This window comes from Ranitomeya variabilis, chromosome 1 (genome assembly GCF_051348905.1).
Source record: "Ranitomeya variabilis isolate aRanVar5 chromosome 1, aRanVar5.hap1, whole genome shotgun sequence".
Lineage (NCBI taxonomy): Eukaryota > Metazoa > Chordata > Amphibia > Anura > Dendrobatidae > Ranitomeya > Ranitomeya variabilis.
In genome coordinates this window covers 704,182,985-704,195,232 of record NC_135232.1, presented here as the reverse complement: position 1 = coordinate 704,195,232, position 12,248 = coordinate 704,182,985, and the positions used below count along the sequence as shown (strand labels likewise).

The window sequence follows — 12,248 nt, the reverse complement described above, 5'->3', positions numbered from 1 at the left end:
GGGGGTGATAAAGGGGGGGGGGGGGGGTTATTTATTATTTTTTTTATTTTGATCGCTGTGGTAGAACCTACCACAGCGATCAAAATGTACTTGTAAGGAATCTGCCGACTGGCAGATTCGGCGGGCGCACTGAGCATGCGCCCGCCATTTTGGAAGATGGCGGCGCCCAGCGAGCAGACGTACGGACACCGGGAGGATCGGTAAGTATGAAGGGGTGGTGGGGGGGTGGATCGGAGCACAGGGGGGGGGGATCGGAGCACAGGGGGGGGGGGATATGAGCAAGGAGGGAGCGGACAGGAGGACGGGGGAGCTGGCAGGCGGACGGAGGGGACCGGACCCCATAACGGAGGACTGGGGGAGCGATCGGTGGGCGTGGGGGGGGCACTTCAGTATTTCCAGCCATGGCCGATGATATTGCAGCATCGGCCATGGCTGGATTGTAATATTTCACCAGTTTTTTAGGTGAAATATTACAAATCGCTCTGATTGGCAGTTTCACTTTCAACAGCCAATCAGAGCGATCGTAGCCACGGGGGGGTGAAGCCACCCCCCCTGGGCTGAAGTACCACTCCCCCTCTCCCTGCAGATCGGGTAAAATAGGAGTTAACCCCTTCACCCGATCTGCAGGGACGCGATCATTCCATGACGCCACATAGGCGTCATGGGTCGGATTGGCACGGGTTTTCATGACGCCTACGTGGCGTCATGGGTCGGGAAGGGGTTAAAAACAAGATTAAAAGAACCAATATTTCTACCACCTATTTATACATGGAACAATTTTTTTTCTACTATATCACTAAACATGTCATTTATGAAGTGTTTAAGAAGAATAGTCCAGCAGTTAAATCCTCGTACTATATGAACTAATCCAACAATTAATAGTAGGTTTTTACACTGGCCTGTTATCATCAATGTGTCCCTTCTAGTGGGTGAAATGTCATCTTGCCCATAGGCGCTCACTAGCAATGGCCGTTTCCTTCTGTGTCAGAGTATGTACAGCCTGTCATGGTGTTCGGCTCCACCTGAGTTATATCTGTTTTTTGTTCACTTTTACAATGTCTGATTTTCTTGGATACACAAAGGACGGCGCTGGACCAGAAGGTGCAGAAAAGTCACTTCTACGTCTTCATTTTCACAATCTTTGGAGAGTCAGTAGCCGCCACCAGCGCCGATCATATTCACAGGGCACATAGCCAGTTGTGTCATCCATTGCCGATCTTGTGCCGCCTTCTACCACGTCATGGACGTCACTGTCTTTATTTCCACTACATGGGATGACAGTCCGGTATTGCTGAGTCCCTGTGATGGGTTCTGCTTCCTGTAACCGATATAACAATCTCTCCTCCTCCCCGTAGTCCTGGTTTGTACAATACATGAACTGGATGTTAAGAATATTTTTCTCCCTCCATTTGAGGAGTTGCCTGGGTGTAATATTTGGTGTGAATACGGTCTGTGGAGGCTGGAGCTGCCGGCCGGTCATCTGCTCTGCATTCACCGTCTACCCCTGGTCATTCTCAGCCCTAACAAAGCTTCTCCTCTGTCCTCTCCTGCTTCTATGTGGTAACATAATAAAATAATACAGTAATATCTAACAATCTTGGATTATTTGGTAAATATGGACCCCACACTGTTAGACCACAGGCTGAACAGATCTGAAATCAAGATTTTTGAACTGACACTGTAATAGTTTTATTTTTTAAAATATGATCCCATCATGATCCCATCTTGTATTTTGGTACAGATGTGAATAGGAGCATAGCAGGCACATGTGCAGTTTTTGAAATTTTTAAATTAAAACGTTTTTTTCGGAAATGCGTTTTAAAGTTTCACCTGCGTTCGCATAGGTAAATTATTATCAAAGATACTCTTGTGACATATCTGGTGAAAGCCTGTACTGTTCTGAGTAGAATGGTGTTTATTTTGTTTCTCTATCTCTTTTCTAGCCTGAATTATGGGGAGCAATGTAAAGGCAGGCAACACCGAAATTCGCACTTTTTCCGAACTTTGAAAATCAATAAAAAATAAAAAAAAAATCTAGAATTTTTTTTTCTTCGCATTCTCTGACACACTATTACCAAATAACAAAATCTCAAAAGAATTAAAAATATAGTGGTAAAAATCATTAGTTCACTTGACATGGAATGACCCGTGTTGTAATTTTCTAATGCTACCATTTAAATTACCACGCTGTAAATCTGCACGCATACTCTGCTGCCCAACGTGAGATCAGGCATGGAGACCAACCATTGCAGTGTGGACAGGACAAATACCTAGGAGTACTGTGCATGGCCTTGGCACCTATCTCCTTCATGCTAAGTGTCAGATTTGACCGGTCACCCCATAAACCGCACAGGGACTTACCGAAGTAGAGACCGTGGTTGCACAGAGAACACTAGAACGGCGTTACTATGAGCCTGTAACAGGAGAAAAAGTTTGATATGATGAGCTCTGAATCCTGGAAAGTTGCAACACACGCCACTGATGCGGTCCTGTATACCGAATCACATCCTGAGACAACCCTAGTGCATCTAATCCAATCGCTTCCCAAATGTTGTGGCTCCCCTCTTAAAGGGAACCTGTCACCTGAATTTGGCGGGACTGGTTTTGGGTCATATGGGCGGGGTTTTCGGGTGTTTGATTCACCCTTTCCTTACCCGCTGGCTACAATATTGGATTGAAGTTCATTCTCTGTCCTCCGGAGTACACACCTGCGCAAGGCAATATTGCCTTGCACTGGCGTGTACTTCGGAGGACAGAGAATGAACTTCAATCCAATATTGCGGCCAGCATGCAGCCAGCGGGTAAGGAAAAGGTGAATCAAACACCCAAAAACCCCGCCCATATGACCCAAAACGAGTCCCGCCAAATTCAGGTGACAGGTTCCCTTTAAATGTATACCTTCCATTCAATCAGGATTGTATTATTCAAACACTGGATTATTTTGTCCATCAAGGGAGGTTCATTTGCTAATCCGTGTTTGGCTATAGATTTTCTGACTTGGTAACATTTTTTCCATCATACATGACAGCACGAGAGAGGGGATCCGCCCTTGAAGGACAGGAAATCTTCAAGATAAAAGGGGCGGCTCCTCTGTCCACATCAGTTGGTTTCCTGTTCTTGATGGGGAACCCTCAAGATGAAGACTTTTGAAGAACAGAAGAGGATGCCTGGGTCGGAAGGGTTGGGGCAGGCGCTAGTCTGCTGCTTCCGTCGCCAGGTACTGGTAGTCGCCTCGGGGGCCATGTATTCCATGTCCCCCCTGAGCGAAGCATGGCCACAACCCATGAAGCAATGCCCGGGTAGAAATTAAGCCTCGGGGGAAGCATGTAGCGTTTCCCCGTTGCCATAAAATCTTGCTGTCCACGGGGGTCACTATTATGGTGCCCCCCCTGTTGAACTAAGGTGGCCATGCAGCCCGTAAGGCACATCAGTGCCCAGGCTGAGTAAGTCTCCCCGGAGGTTTGGGGCCTCCCTGTCGAGCATAAAAATGCAGGTTCACCCCCTCTCCCTGGTCGGTACCTGAGCGCAAGGGAGAAGTATGGGGCGGCCACTTGGTCCTCTCAGTCTACATTTTTAAACATTATAGGCTAGAACCTCTGATCTCACATTTGGGAGAAGAGTGTTACAAGCAGTGATCCCTCCCTAAAGAGAATACAAATCTCTAACCCTCTCGTGGTGCCATCATGTATGATGGAAAAACACGGGTATTACATACCTGGTAATGTGTTTTTTCATGAGACATGACGGCACCCTTATATTCCCACCCTGTTGATCACGTCATTAATTGGGTGCATTATAAGCGTTAGGCTAGTTTCACATTTGCATTTAAAAACGCAGCGTTTTTAACACAAATGCAGGTGGTGAAAAAACGCATGTAAACGCGTGCAAATGCTGCGTTTTTTAGACGCATGCGTTTTTGCATGCGGTAAAAAAAACGCGGCGTTTTGATGTGTTTGCGTTTTTGAAACGCATGCTGGGAAGTGTGTGACAGCTGCCAATCATCAAAATCATCTAGAAAACCCAATATAAATAGAAAAAGCTATTTACTTCAGCGCGATATGTGAAAAGCCGGTAATTCAATTGCCGGCTTTTCATTTCTCCTGCCTAAAAACCCGACATGATATGAGACATGGTTTACATACAGTAAACCATCTCATATCCCCCTTTTTTTTGCATATTCCACACTACTAATGTAAGTAGTGTGCGTATGCAAAATTTCGGCGCTGTAGCTATTAATTTTAAGGGTTAAATCGCGGAAAAAATTGGCGTGGGCTCCCGCGCAATTTTCTCCGCCAGAGTGGTAAAGCCAGTGACTGAGGGCAGATATTAATAGCCTGGAGAGGGTCCATGGTTATTGGCCCCCCCTGGCTACAAACATCTGCCCCCAGCCACCCCAGAAAAGGCACATCTGGAAGATGCGCCTATTCTGGCACTTGGCCACTCTCTTCCCACTCCCGTGTAGCGGTGGGATATGGGGTAATGAAGGGTTAATGTCACCTTGCTATTGTAAGGTGACATTAAGCCAGATTAATAATGGAGAGGCGTCAATTATGACACCTATCCATTATTAATCCAATTGTATGAAATGGGTAAAAAAAACCAACACACAATATTGCAAAGTATTTTAATGAAATAAACACACAGGTTGTTGTAATATTTTATTGCTCTCTCAATCCACCTGAAGACCATCGTTCTGTAACAAATTAAAAATAAACCAACAATATATATACCTTCCGTAGATCTGTAACGTCCCACGATGTAAATCCATCTGAAGGGGTTAAAATATTTTACAGGCAGGAGCTCTGCTATAATGCAGCTGTGCTGGTGCCTGTAAAACCCAGGGAATGAAGGTAATGTAGGTCAATGACCTATAGTTACCTTCAGTCGCGGTGATGCGCCCTCTGCTGGATGTCCTCATGAACTGGAGCCTGGGAACTTTTTCCCACGCTCGACGTCATATGAGGACATCCAGCAGGGGGCGCATCACCGCGACTGAAGGTAACTATAGGTCATTGACCTACATTACCGTCATTCCCCGGGGTTTACAGGCACGAGCACAGCTGCATTATAGCAGAGCTCCTGCCTGTAAAATATTTTAACCCATTCAGATGGATTTACATCGTGGGACGTTACAGATCTACGGAAGGTATGTATATTGGTTTATTATTTTTAATTTGTTACAGAACGATGGTCTTCAGGTGGATTGAGAGAGCAATAGAATATTACAACAACCTGTGTGTGTATTTCATTAAAATACTTTGCAATATTGTGTGTGTGTTTTATTGTGTGTGTGTTTTTTTTAACCATTTCATACAATTGGATTAATAATGGATAGGTGTCATAATTGACGCCTCTCCATTATTAATCTGGCTTAATGTCACCTTACAATAGCAAGGTGACATTAACCCTTCATTCCCCAAATCCCTCCGCTACACGGGAGTGGGAAGAGAGTGGCCAAGTGCCAGAATAGGCGCATCTTCCAGATGTGCCTTTTCTGGGGTGGCTGGGGGCAGATGTTTGTAGCCAGGGGGGCCCAATAACCATGGACCCTCTCCAGGCTATTAATATCTGCCCTCAGTCACTGGCTTTACCACTCTGGCGGAGAAAATTGCGCGGGAGCCCACGCCAATTTTTTCCGCGATTTAACCCTTAAAATTAATAGCTACAGCGCCGAAATTTTGCACATACACACTACTAACATTAGTAGTGTGGAATATGCAAAAAAAAGGGGGATATGACATGGTTTACTGTATGTATGGTTTATCATGTCGGGTTTAGGCAGGAGAAATGAAAAGCCGGCAATTGAATTACCGGCTTTAGGGGTAGGGTTAGGGTTTGGAACCCTTTATCACCTTGATGGTGGGGGGTGGCTTATCAGTGTGTATTCTTGGTTTTTTCTATAAAAACGCATGCGTTTACATAGACAGCAATACGTTTTTTTTTTGCGGCAAAAAAACGCCTCTAGAAATTACTACATGTTGCATTTCCGCAACAAAACGCAAGCATGGAAAAACCGCATGCGTTTTTAACGTTAAGTATAGGAAAAAAAACGCATGCTTTTTTTGCGGTAAAACGCAGCGGCAAAAAACGCAAATGTGAAACCAGCCTTATACACTCCCTCGGGTGTTGGTGATTAGAATCATATAGGATGTATTATTTATGTGTACACTAACCGGCGGAGTTCCTCTCATACTCTGTAAAACAACTGATGCGGAGAGTGGAGCTGCCTCTTTTATCTTGAAGGGTGGATCCCCTCTCTCGTGGTGCCGTCATGTCTCATGAAAAAACACATTACCAGGTATGTAATACCCGTGTTTGGTTATGACCAGCTTGACTGGATCTAACCCAATCTCATCCCCAACAGGACCCAAAATACATGTTTAAGGATTGAGTGAAATTTGGAGGCCATAAACTTCCATGATTATTTTTTCAGGAACTCCCTACAATTCAGCCAATTTGGAACAGGACCAAAACATCCATCATGCCCACTCCCCCCTGCATCTGACAGACATCTCCTCTTCTAAGGCATCTCTTACATAAAGCATTGGGGGGGGGGGGGTCCTGTATAATCTGTGCACCCTCGCCTCAATAGAAATGTCTCCCACATCTTTCTCCCATCTATCGTTAACCGAGGCTATGGCTGTCTCCCAGAACTTTAGCGAGATCAATCCTTTAATGGCTTTGGCACAAAATCTAGTACCCCATTAGTTGAGAACAGAGTTTCCCCGAGTTCTCATAACATGCCTTAGAAATATTTAAAAAAACAAACAAACTCAGAATTACTCAGATTGTTTCAAAGGAACAGCAATCCCCATCTGTACATAATTGGTACATATTTCAGGCCTGGTCTTTTCCAGTTCCCAAACCCCTCCAAGTGACGAAGTTCCTTCAGACAATTGTTATCCCCGATAGGGGTATATTAGAGCAAGTTTTCATTCCTAGCAAACTTTTCCAAGTCTACCAAATGTTATGTATAAGGACTAGAGTAGGAAGCCGTATCCAACTACCTTTACATTTAGGAGCTACCGAAAGCTGTTACAGGTGCTCGCTTCCCCCCAGGTATTTAACCACTGATCTCCCCTCTGCATGCGCCCCCTCCAAGGATCATCCTCTAAAGTGTGGGAATTGGGAGAGGCCGAATAATTATTAATAGTGATCATAAAACATCATTTATGCTATAGTAAAGGGCCTCTGTACCAACATGAAGCAGTAACACTTCTGTGCTAAAATTCACCTAAGAAATTAACAGAGGAGTGAGCTGTCAGCAATAGAAGGTTATCCTTGTAACACGCAATTACAGACTTTTTAAAAGCGACATTTCATCAAACGTCATCAGCTAAAATAGATTTTCCCATTACACCCTCTGGATAGATGATGGGGGACGCAGAGACCCCCACAATCCTAATCAAGATATACCTGTGTGAATGGCGCTGTAGTGAGCATGTCCGGCCACTAGTGCCAGCGACTCACTATCGCTAGTCACATTGGGGACATTTAAAAAAAAAAAAAAAAAAAAAAAAATAGTCTTATCCCACTAAGGAAAAAAAATTCTAAGAAAACCATCATCTCCTTCAAACCTGGGAATGAATCGAGAATAAAAACATGAATAGTTACCGCTTTGTGATGGGCGAGTAGATTGTTGGCACATCCTCCGAAGACAAATATCTCCCCCTCTTTACTAGCACAGGCCGTATGCCACAACCTGCAAGCATCACACAGGATATTACCAGACAGTTATGGCACGTGCTATATGCCATCGGTGCGGGATTCACCTCCGGAGACCCGTGCCCATCACTCATCCTCCTCTGTATAACTCTGGCTATACACTTACCCCCATGACCAAGCAGCACATTTTGGGGGATTTTTCATACATGTGGTTTAAATAACTAATATTTCTCATTCAATATTCAAATAAATTTTGCATTTCTTTTTAGTTACGTCGAGCTTCATTTCCCAGTATTTTCATACTATTTTTTGATGCGGTTTATCAGTGGTAAAATAAAGTCTTCCAGATTTTTTTATGACCATTAAGATGCACTTTAAAATGTGAACCCCTTCTGTAAGGATTATATCTATATACTAGATGGTGGCCCGATTCTAACGCATCGGGTATTCTAGAATATGCATGTCCACGTAGTATATTGCCCAGCCACGTAGTATGTAGTATATTGCCCAGCCATGTAGTATATTGCCCAGCCACATAGTATATTGCCCAGCCACGTAGTATATCGCCCGGTCTCGTAGTATATCGCCCAGTCACCTAGTATATCGCCCAGTCACCTAGTATATCGCCCAGCCACGTAGTATATCGCCCAGCCACGTAGTATATCGCCCAGCCACGTAGTATATCGCCCAGCCACGTAGTATATCGCCCAGCCACGTAGTATATCGCCCAGCCACGTAGTATATCGCCCAGCCACGTAGTATATCGCCCAGCCACGTAGTATATCGCCCAGCCACGTAGTATATCGCCCAGCCACGTAGTATATCGCCCAGCCACTTAGAATACTGCCCAGCCACTTAGTATACTGCCCAACCACTTAGTATATTGCCCAGCCACTTAGTATATTGCCCAGCCACTTAGTATATTGCCCAGCCAAGTAGTATGTAGTATATTGCCCAGTCACGTAGTATGTCGTATATTGGTCAGCCACGTAGTATATTGCCCAGCGACGTAGTATGTAGTATATTGCCCAGTCACGTAGTATATTGCCCAGCCACGTAGTATATTGCCCAGCCACGTAGTATATTGCCCAGCCACGTAGTATATTGCCCAGTCACGTAAAATAAAAAATAAACATATACTCACCTTCCAAAGTGCCGTTGAAGTCCTGGCGCCTGTGTGCGGTGCACGCGGCAGCTTCCGGTCCCAGGGTTGGTATGAGCGCAGGACCTGTGATGACGTCGCGGTCACATGACCGTGACGTCATGGAAGGTCCTTCTCGCACAGGACCTGTGATAGCATCCTTGGCACCGGAACCTGCCGCTTGCACTGCTGAGGACACCGCGCCACGTCGGAGGGTGAGAATAACCTTTTTTTTATTATTATTTGTAACAGATCTTTTTACTATTGATGCTGCATAGGCCGCATCAATAGTAAAAAAAGTTGGTCACACAGGGTTAATAGCTGCGTTAATGGAGTGCGTTACACCGCGGTCCATTAATGCTGGCATTAACCCTGTGTGAGCGCTGACTGGAGGGGAGTATGGAGCGGGCACTGACTGCATGGAGGAAGGAGTGGCCATGTTGCCGCCGGACTGTGCCAGTTGCTGATTGGTCGTGGCAATGGTCGTGGGCGTTTTGCCAAGACCAATCAGCAACTTGGATTTCCATGACAGACAGAGGCCGCGACCAATGAATATCTGTGACAGACAGAAAGACGGAAGTGACCCTTAGACAATTATATAGTAGACTAGACACAGCTTTTACCCAACAGTGGCAGGGTTGGTAATGATTTGGATTGGCAGAGGCTTTTTTTTTTTAAATAACTTATTTTACACAGTGTGCCCTTCATGTCCTAAGACATTAAGGGGGCATTTCAATATTTAAAGGGAACCAGTCACCTTGGAAAGCTCTATTTAGCTACAGATATGGGTTAATCTACAGGCAAATAGCGGTACAATGCTGCCCAGGCGCCTGGCAGCGCGGCTACAGGGAGAAAATGAACTACTTTTCTTCTGTAAATCACCGACTTTCAGTCATGTGCAGTTCGGTCAGGCCAATTCTAGATCTCAAACAAAATGAACCATTTCAATAGGGTCTGGAGACTTCACACAATATTCTGCAGTCGGTGCGGTCTACAAAGACAAATTTCTGTCATATGTCCACAATCCCATCAGCAATTGTTTTGCTGCAGATTCTTTTCAACTCCAGATTGTCGCCCTACTCCTTGGACTCACATCACAGGGTCTTCTTCAACGTCCTGGTGCTGCAAATTCTCAAAGTATCACATACCGGGATGACCTTCTGAGGAGAGCCTGACCAAGGAGCATGACCTATCCAGCCTTCATATAACCCTACATTCCCTGGAATATTTCAGATGGATCATTTGATCTCATCACATGGACTTTCTGGGGCTGATATTCAACACTTGGGTAAGTGGAGTTTCTCTCCCCTCAGAGAAACTCAGCCAGTTTGTGGGGTATCTCCGGCCCAAACTCCCAGTTTCCTAATGGCCACACCACCCTTTGTTATGCTCCATGTTGGGTCTTACAAGAGGACTGGGCTTCCTCAGTGACCTCCTTTCCCAAGGACAGCCTGTCATATCTGATAGTATGGGTGTGACCAATAGGCTGTAAGCCGGCATGGTGCACTACACGCATCAGTGTGACTACCATCTTACACAAGTCTTATTAGAGGTCCTGCATAAAGAGTAAAACACTTTCCTATCCACTATAACTGCATGTCGTTTGCCCTGCTTCTCACCTTGGTTTACCAGCATGGCAGCTATGGAAGGGTATCCACTCATTCCTTTTAATACTGTAAATCCAGGTGTCACCTGAAAACAGATCCACACAATAATACACATCAGATCCACCGCTACCCACAGAGAGACCTTTACTGGGGAGGATGGAAGGGTTAGCTGGCAGAGTCTATGCCCACAGCAAGAGCGCTCTTGTTGACGATGCTGTCATGCTTCTCAAGGGTTAATTTTTGTAACACTTTATAAGTGTTCTTGATCAGAATGACCAAAGCAGGAGCTGTGAACTTGTGCAAAATCTCTTAAATACAAGTCTAGTGGTTAAAGGGGGAAATAAATTGTAATTTACCGCTTATTAAAAATCATGCTCATGGTCTAAGTTACTGTTCACCTCTGTAGTCTGAGGCAAGGAGCTTGGTGCTTTACAAGCCCTGTGTTATGGAGCTTGTAAGGGCTGTTGTGAAGATGCACTGATAGCTGGATCCGGGCAGCCCAATGTTCCTCCAATGATAGAGGCAAAGCTGCCATTGCTGCAGCATCAGACAGCAAAGTTTTAGCCACCGGCCGAACGGTCAATTAATCAGGAGCACCCGGACCCCGGTTAGTAAGAAGCCAGAAGGAAGGGGAGAGGTGCGCTCTACAACAGTGATGTGAATAACCCTTTAGAAGGAGAAGTATTTTTAACGGGGGTGAGTGCAATGAGTTCAAAGACTTACTCAATGGTTGTTTGTCAGTGGTAAATCCACCAAAGAGAAACAGGGTGTCTTGGGAGGCTCCTGTTAATGAATGCCAGGATCTGCCCAACGGAATTACCCCCTGAGGAATTCTGCAATCAAAGAATGAAAGGAATTAGATTAAAATTAAACAATCAGTCTAGTTATGCCTATCGTGATAATGGAAATGAGTGAAGCCGGGAAAGCAGCATGGCAGCTGGGGATGGAGGCGGCTAGGCTTCTGTGGACTCCAGCTGTTTTTGCATCCGAGTCATTATGTGAAAATTGGTACAAAATCTAACTGTGTGCGGCGGAGCCATTCCTCTGAATTCACACAGGGCCCGGTGTACTCACACCCAGAGACCGTCCGGATTCAGCAGACACACTGGTGACACTTTGCGCTTGCTGTCAGTCCAGTTTCTGGAGAAGCATGTATGGCTGGCTTCAATGTGCCCCTTGTAATTACAGTCCATATATACTGTTACTATGAGACCACAGTATTTTTTTTTTTTTTTTTTTTTATTGAGAAACATCCGTGACTTTTTTTTTTGCCATTTGTGCTACCGGTAGAGTTGACGTATTCCTATACCGTGCTGTTGTTAAAGGGCAGCATTGTATGACAGATAAGGAAAGGGCAGATAAATACTGCATTACTTACACTTCATGCCATTCCCAGGTGTCAAAATTCAGATAATAAAGATCATTCATTCTGGAGTCCTAGAAAATAAAAGGAAAATGGTTTCCAGGAAACTCTAATAACACATAGGCCATGTGAGATTCTCCGCTGTATAAAGTAGCACTCACCCTGTATCTACCACCAAACACATAGCCTCTGTTCCCAACACTGGCGCAGGCATGCGCGGCTCGAGGAGAGGGACTTTTACCCTGTAAAGAAGATTGGCGATTGCGCAGTTTTGTTTTTGTTTTTTTTTTTGTACGGTTCATACAATTATTTCCTCCTATAGAAGTGGACATAAGTAATTACCGTGGTCACAATGCGATGCCAGGTGAAGCTGTCTAGATGAAGAGCATGGACGTGATTGTTCCAACCTCGGGGAAGTCCTATATTCTGGAGATTACCAGACACAGACTAATTACGGGATCAGTGACGGATT

At 45.0% G+C, this 12,248-nt stretch overlaps 1 protein-coding gene across 2 annotated transcripts in view; it reads right to left on the bottom strand.

Moving 5' to 3' along the window:
* The window catches only part of KLHDC2 (kelch domain containing 2), a 40,629-nt gene that overhangs the window by 5,581 nt on the left and 22,800 nt on the right, over positions 1-12,248 (bottom strand). For both annotated transcript variants that reach the window (XM_077267325.1, XM_077267326.1), the window contains exons 6-12: positions 12,119-12,202; positions 11,938-12,018; positions 11,792-11,850; positions 11,137-11,246; positions 10,426-10,498; positions 7,615-7,702; positions 2,362-2,414 (exon numbers count right to left, since the gene is read on the bottom strand). In XM_077267325.1, the coding sequence (XP_077123440.1) occupies positions 2,362-2,414; positions 7,615-7,702; positions 10,426-10,498; positions 11,137-11,246; positions 11,792-11,850; positions 11,938-12,018; positions 12,119-12,202 (548 nt within the window). The remainder of the gene's footprint in view (positions 1-2,361; positions 2,415-7,614; positions 7,703-10,425; positions 10,499-11,136; positions 11,247-11,791; positions 11,851-11,937; positions 12,019-12,118; positions 12,203-12,248) is intronic.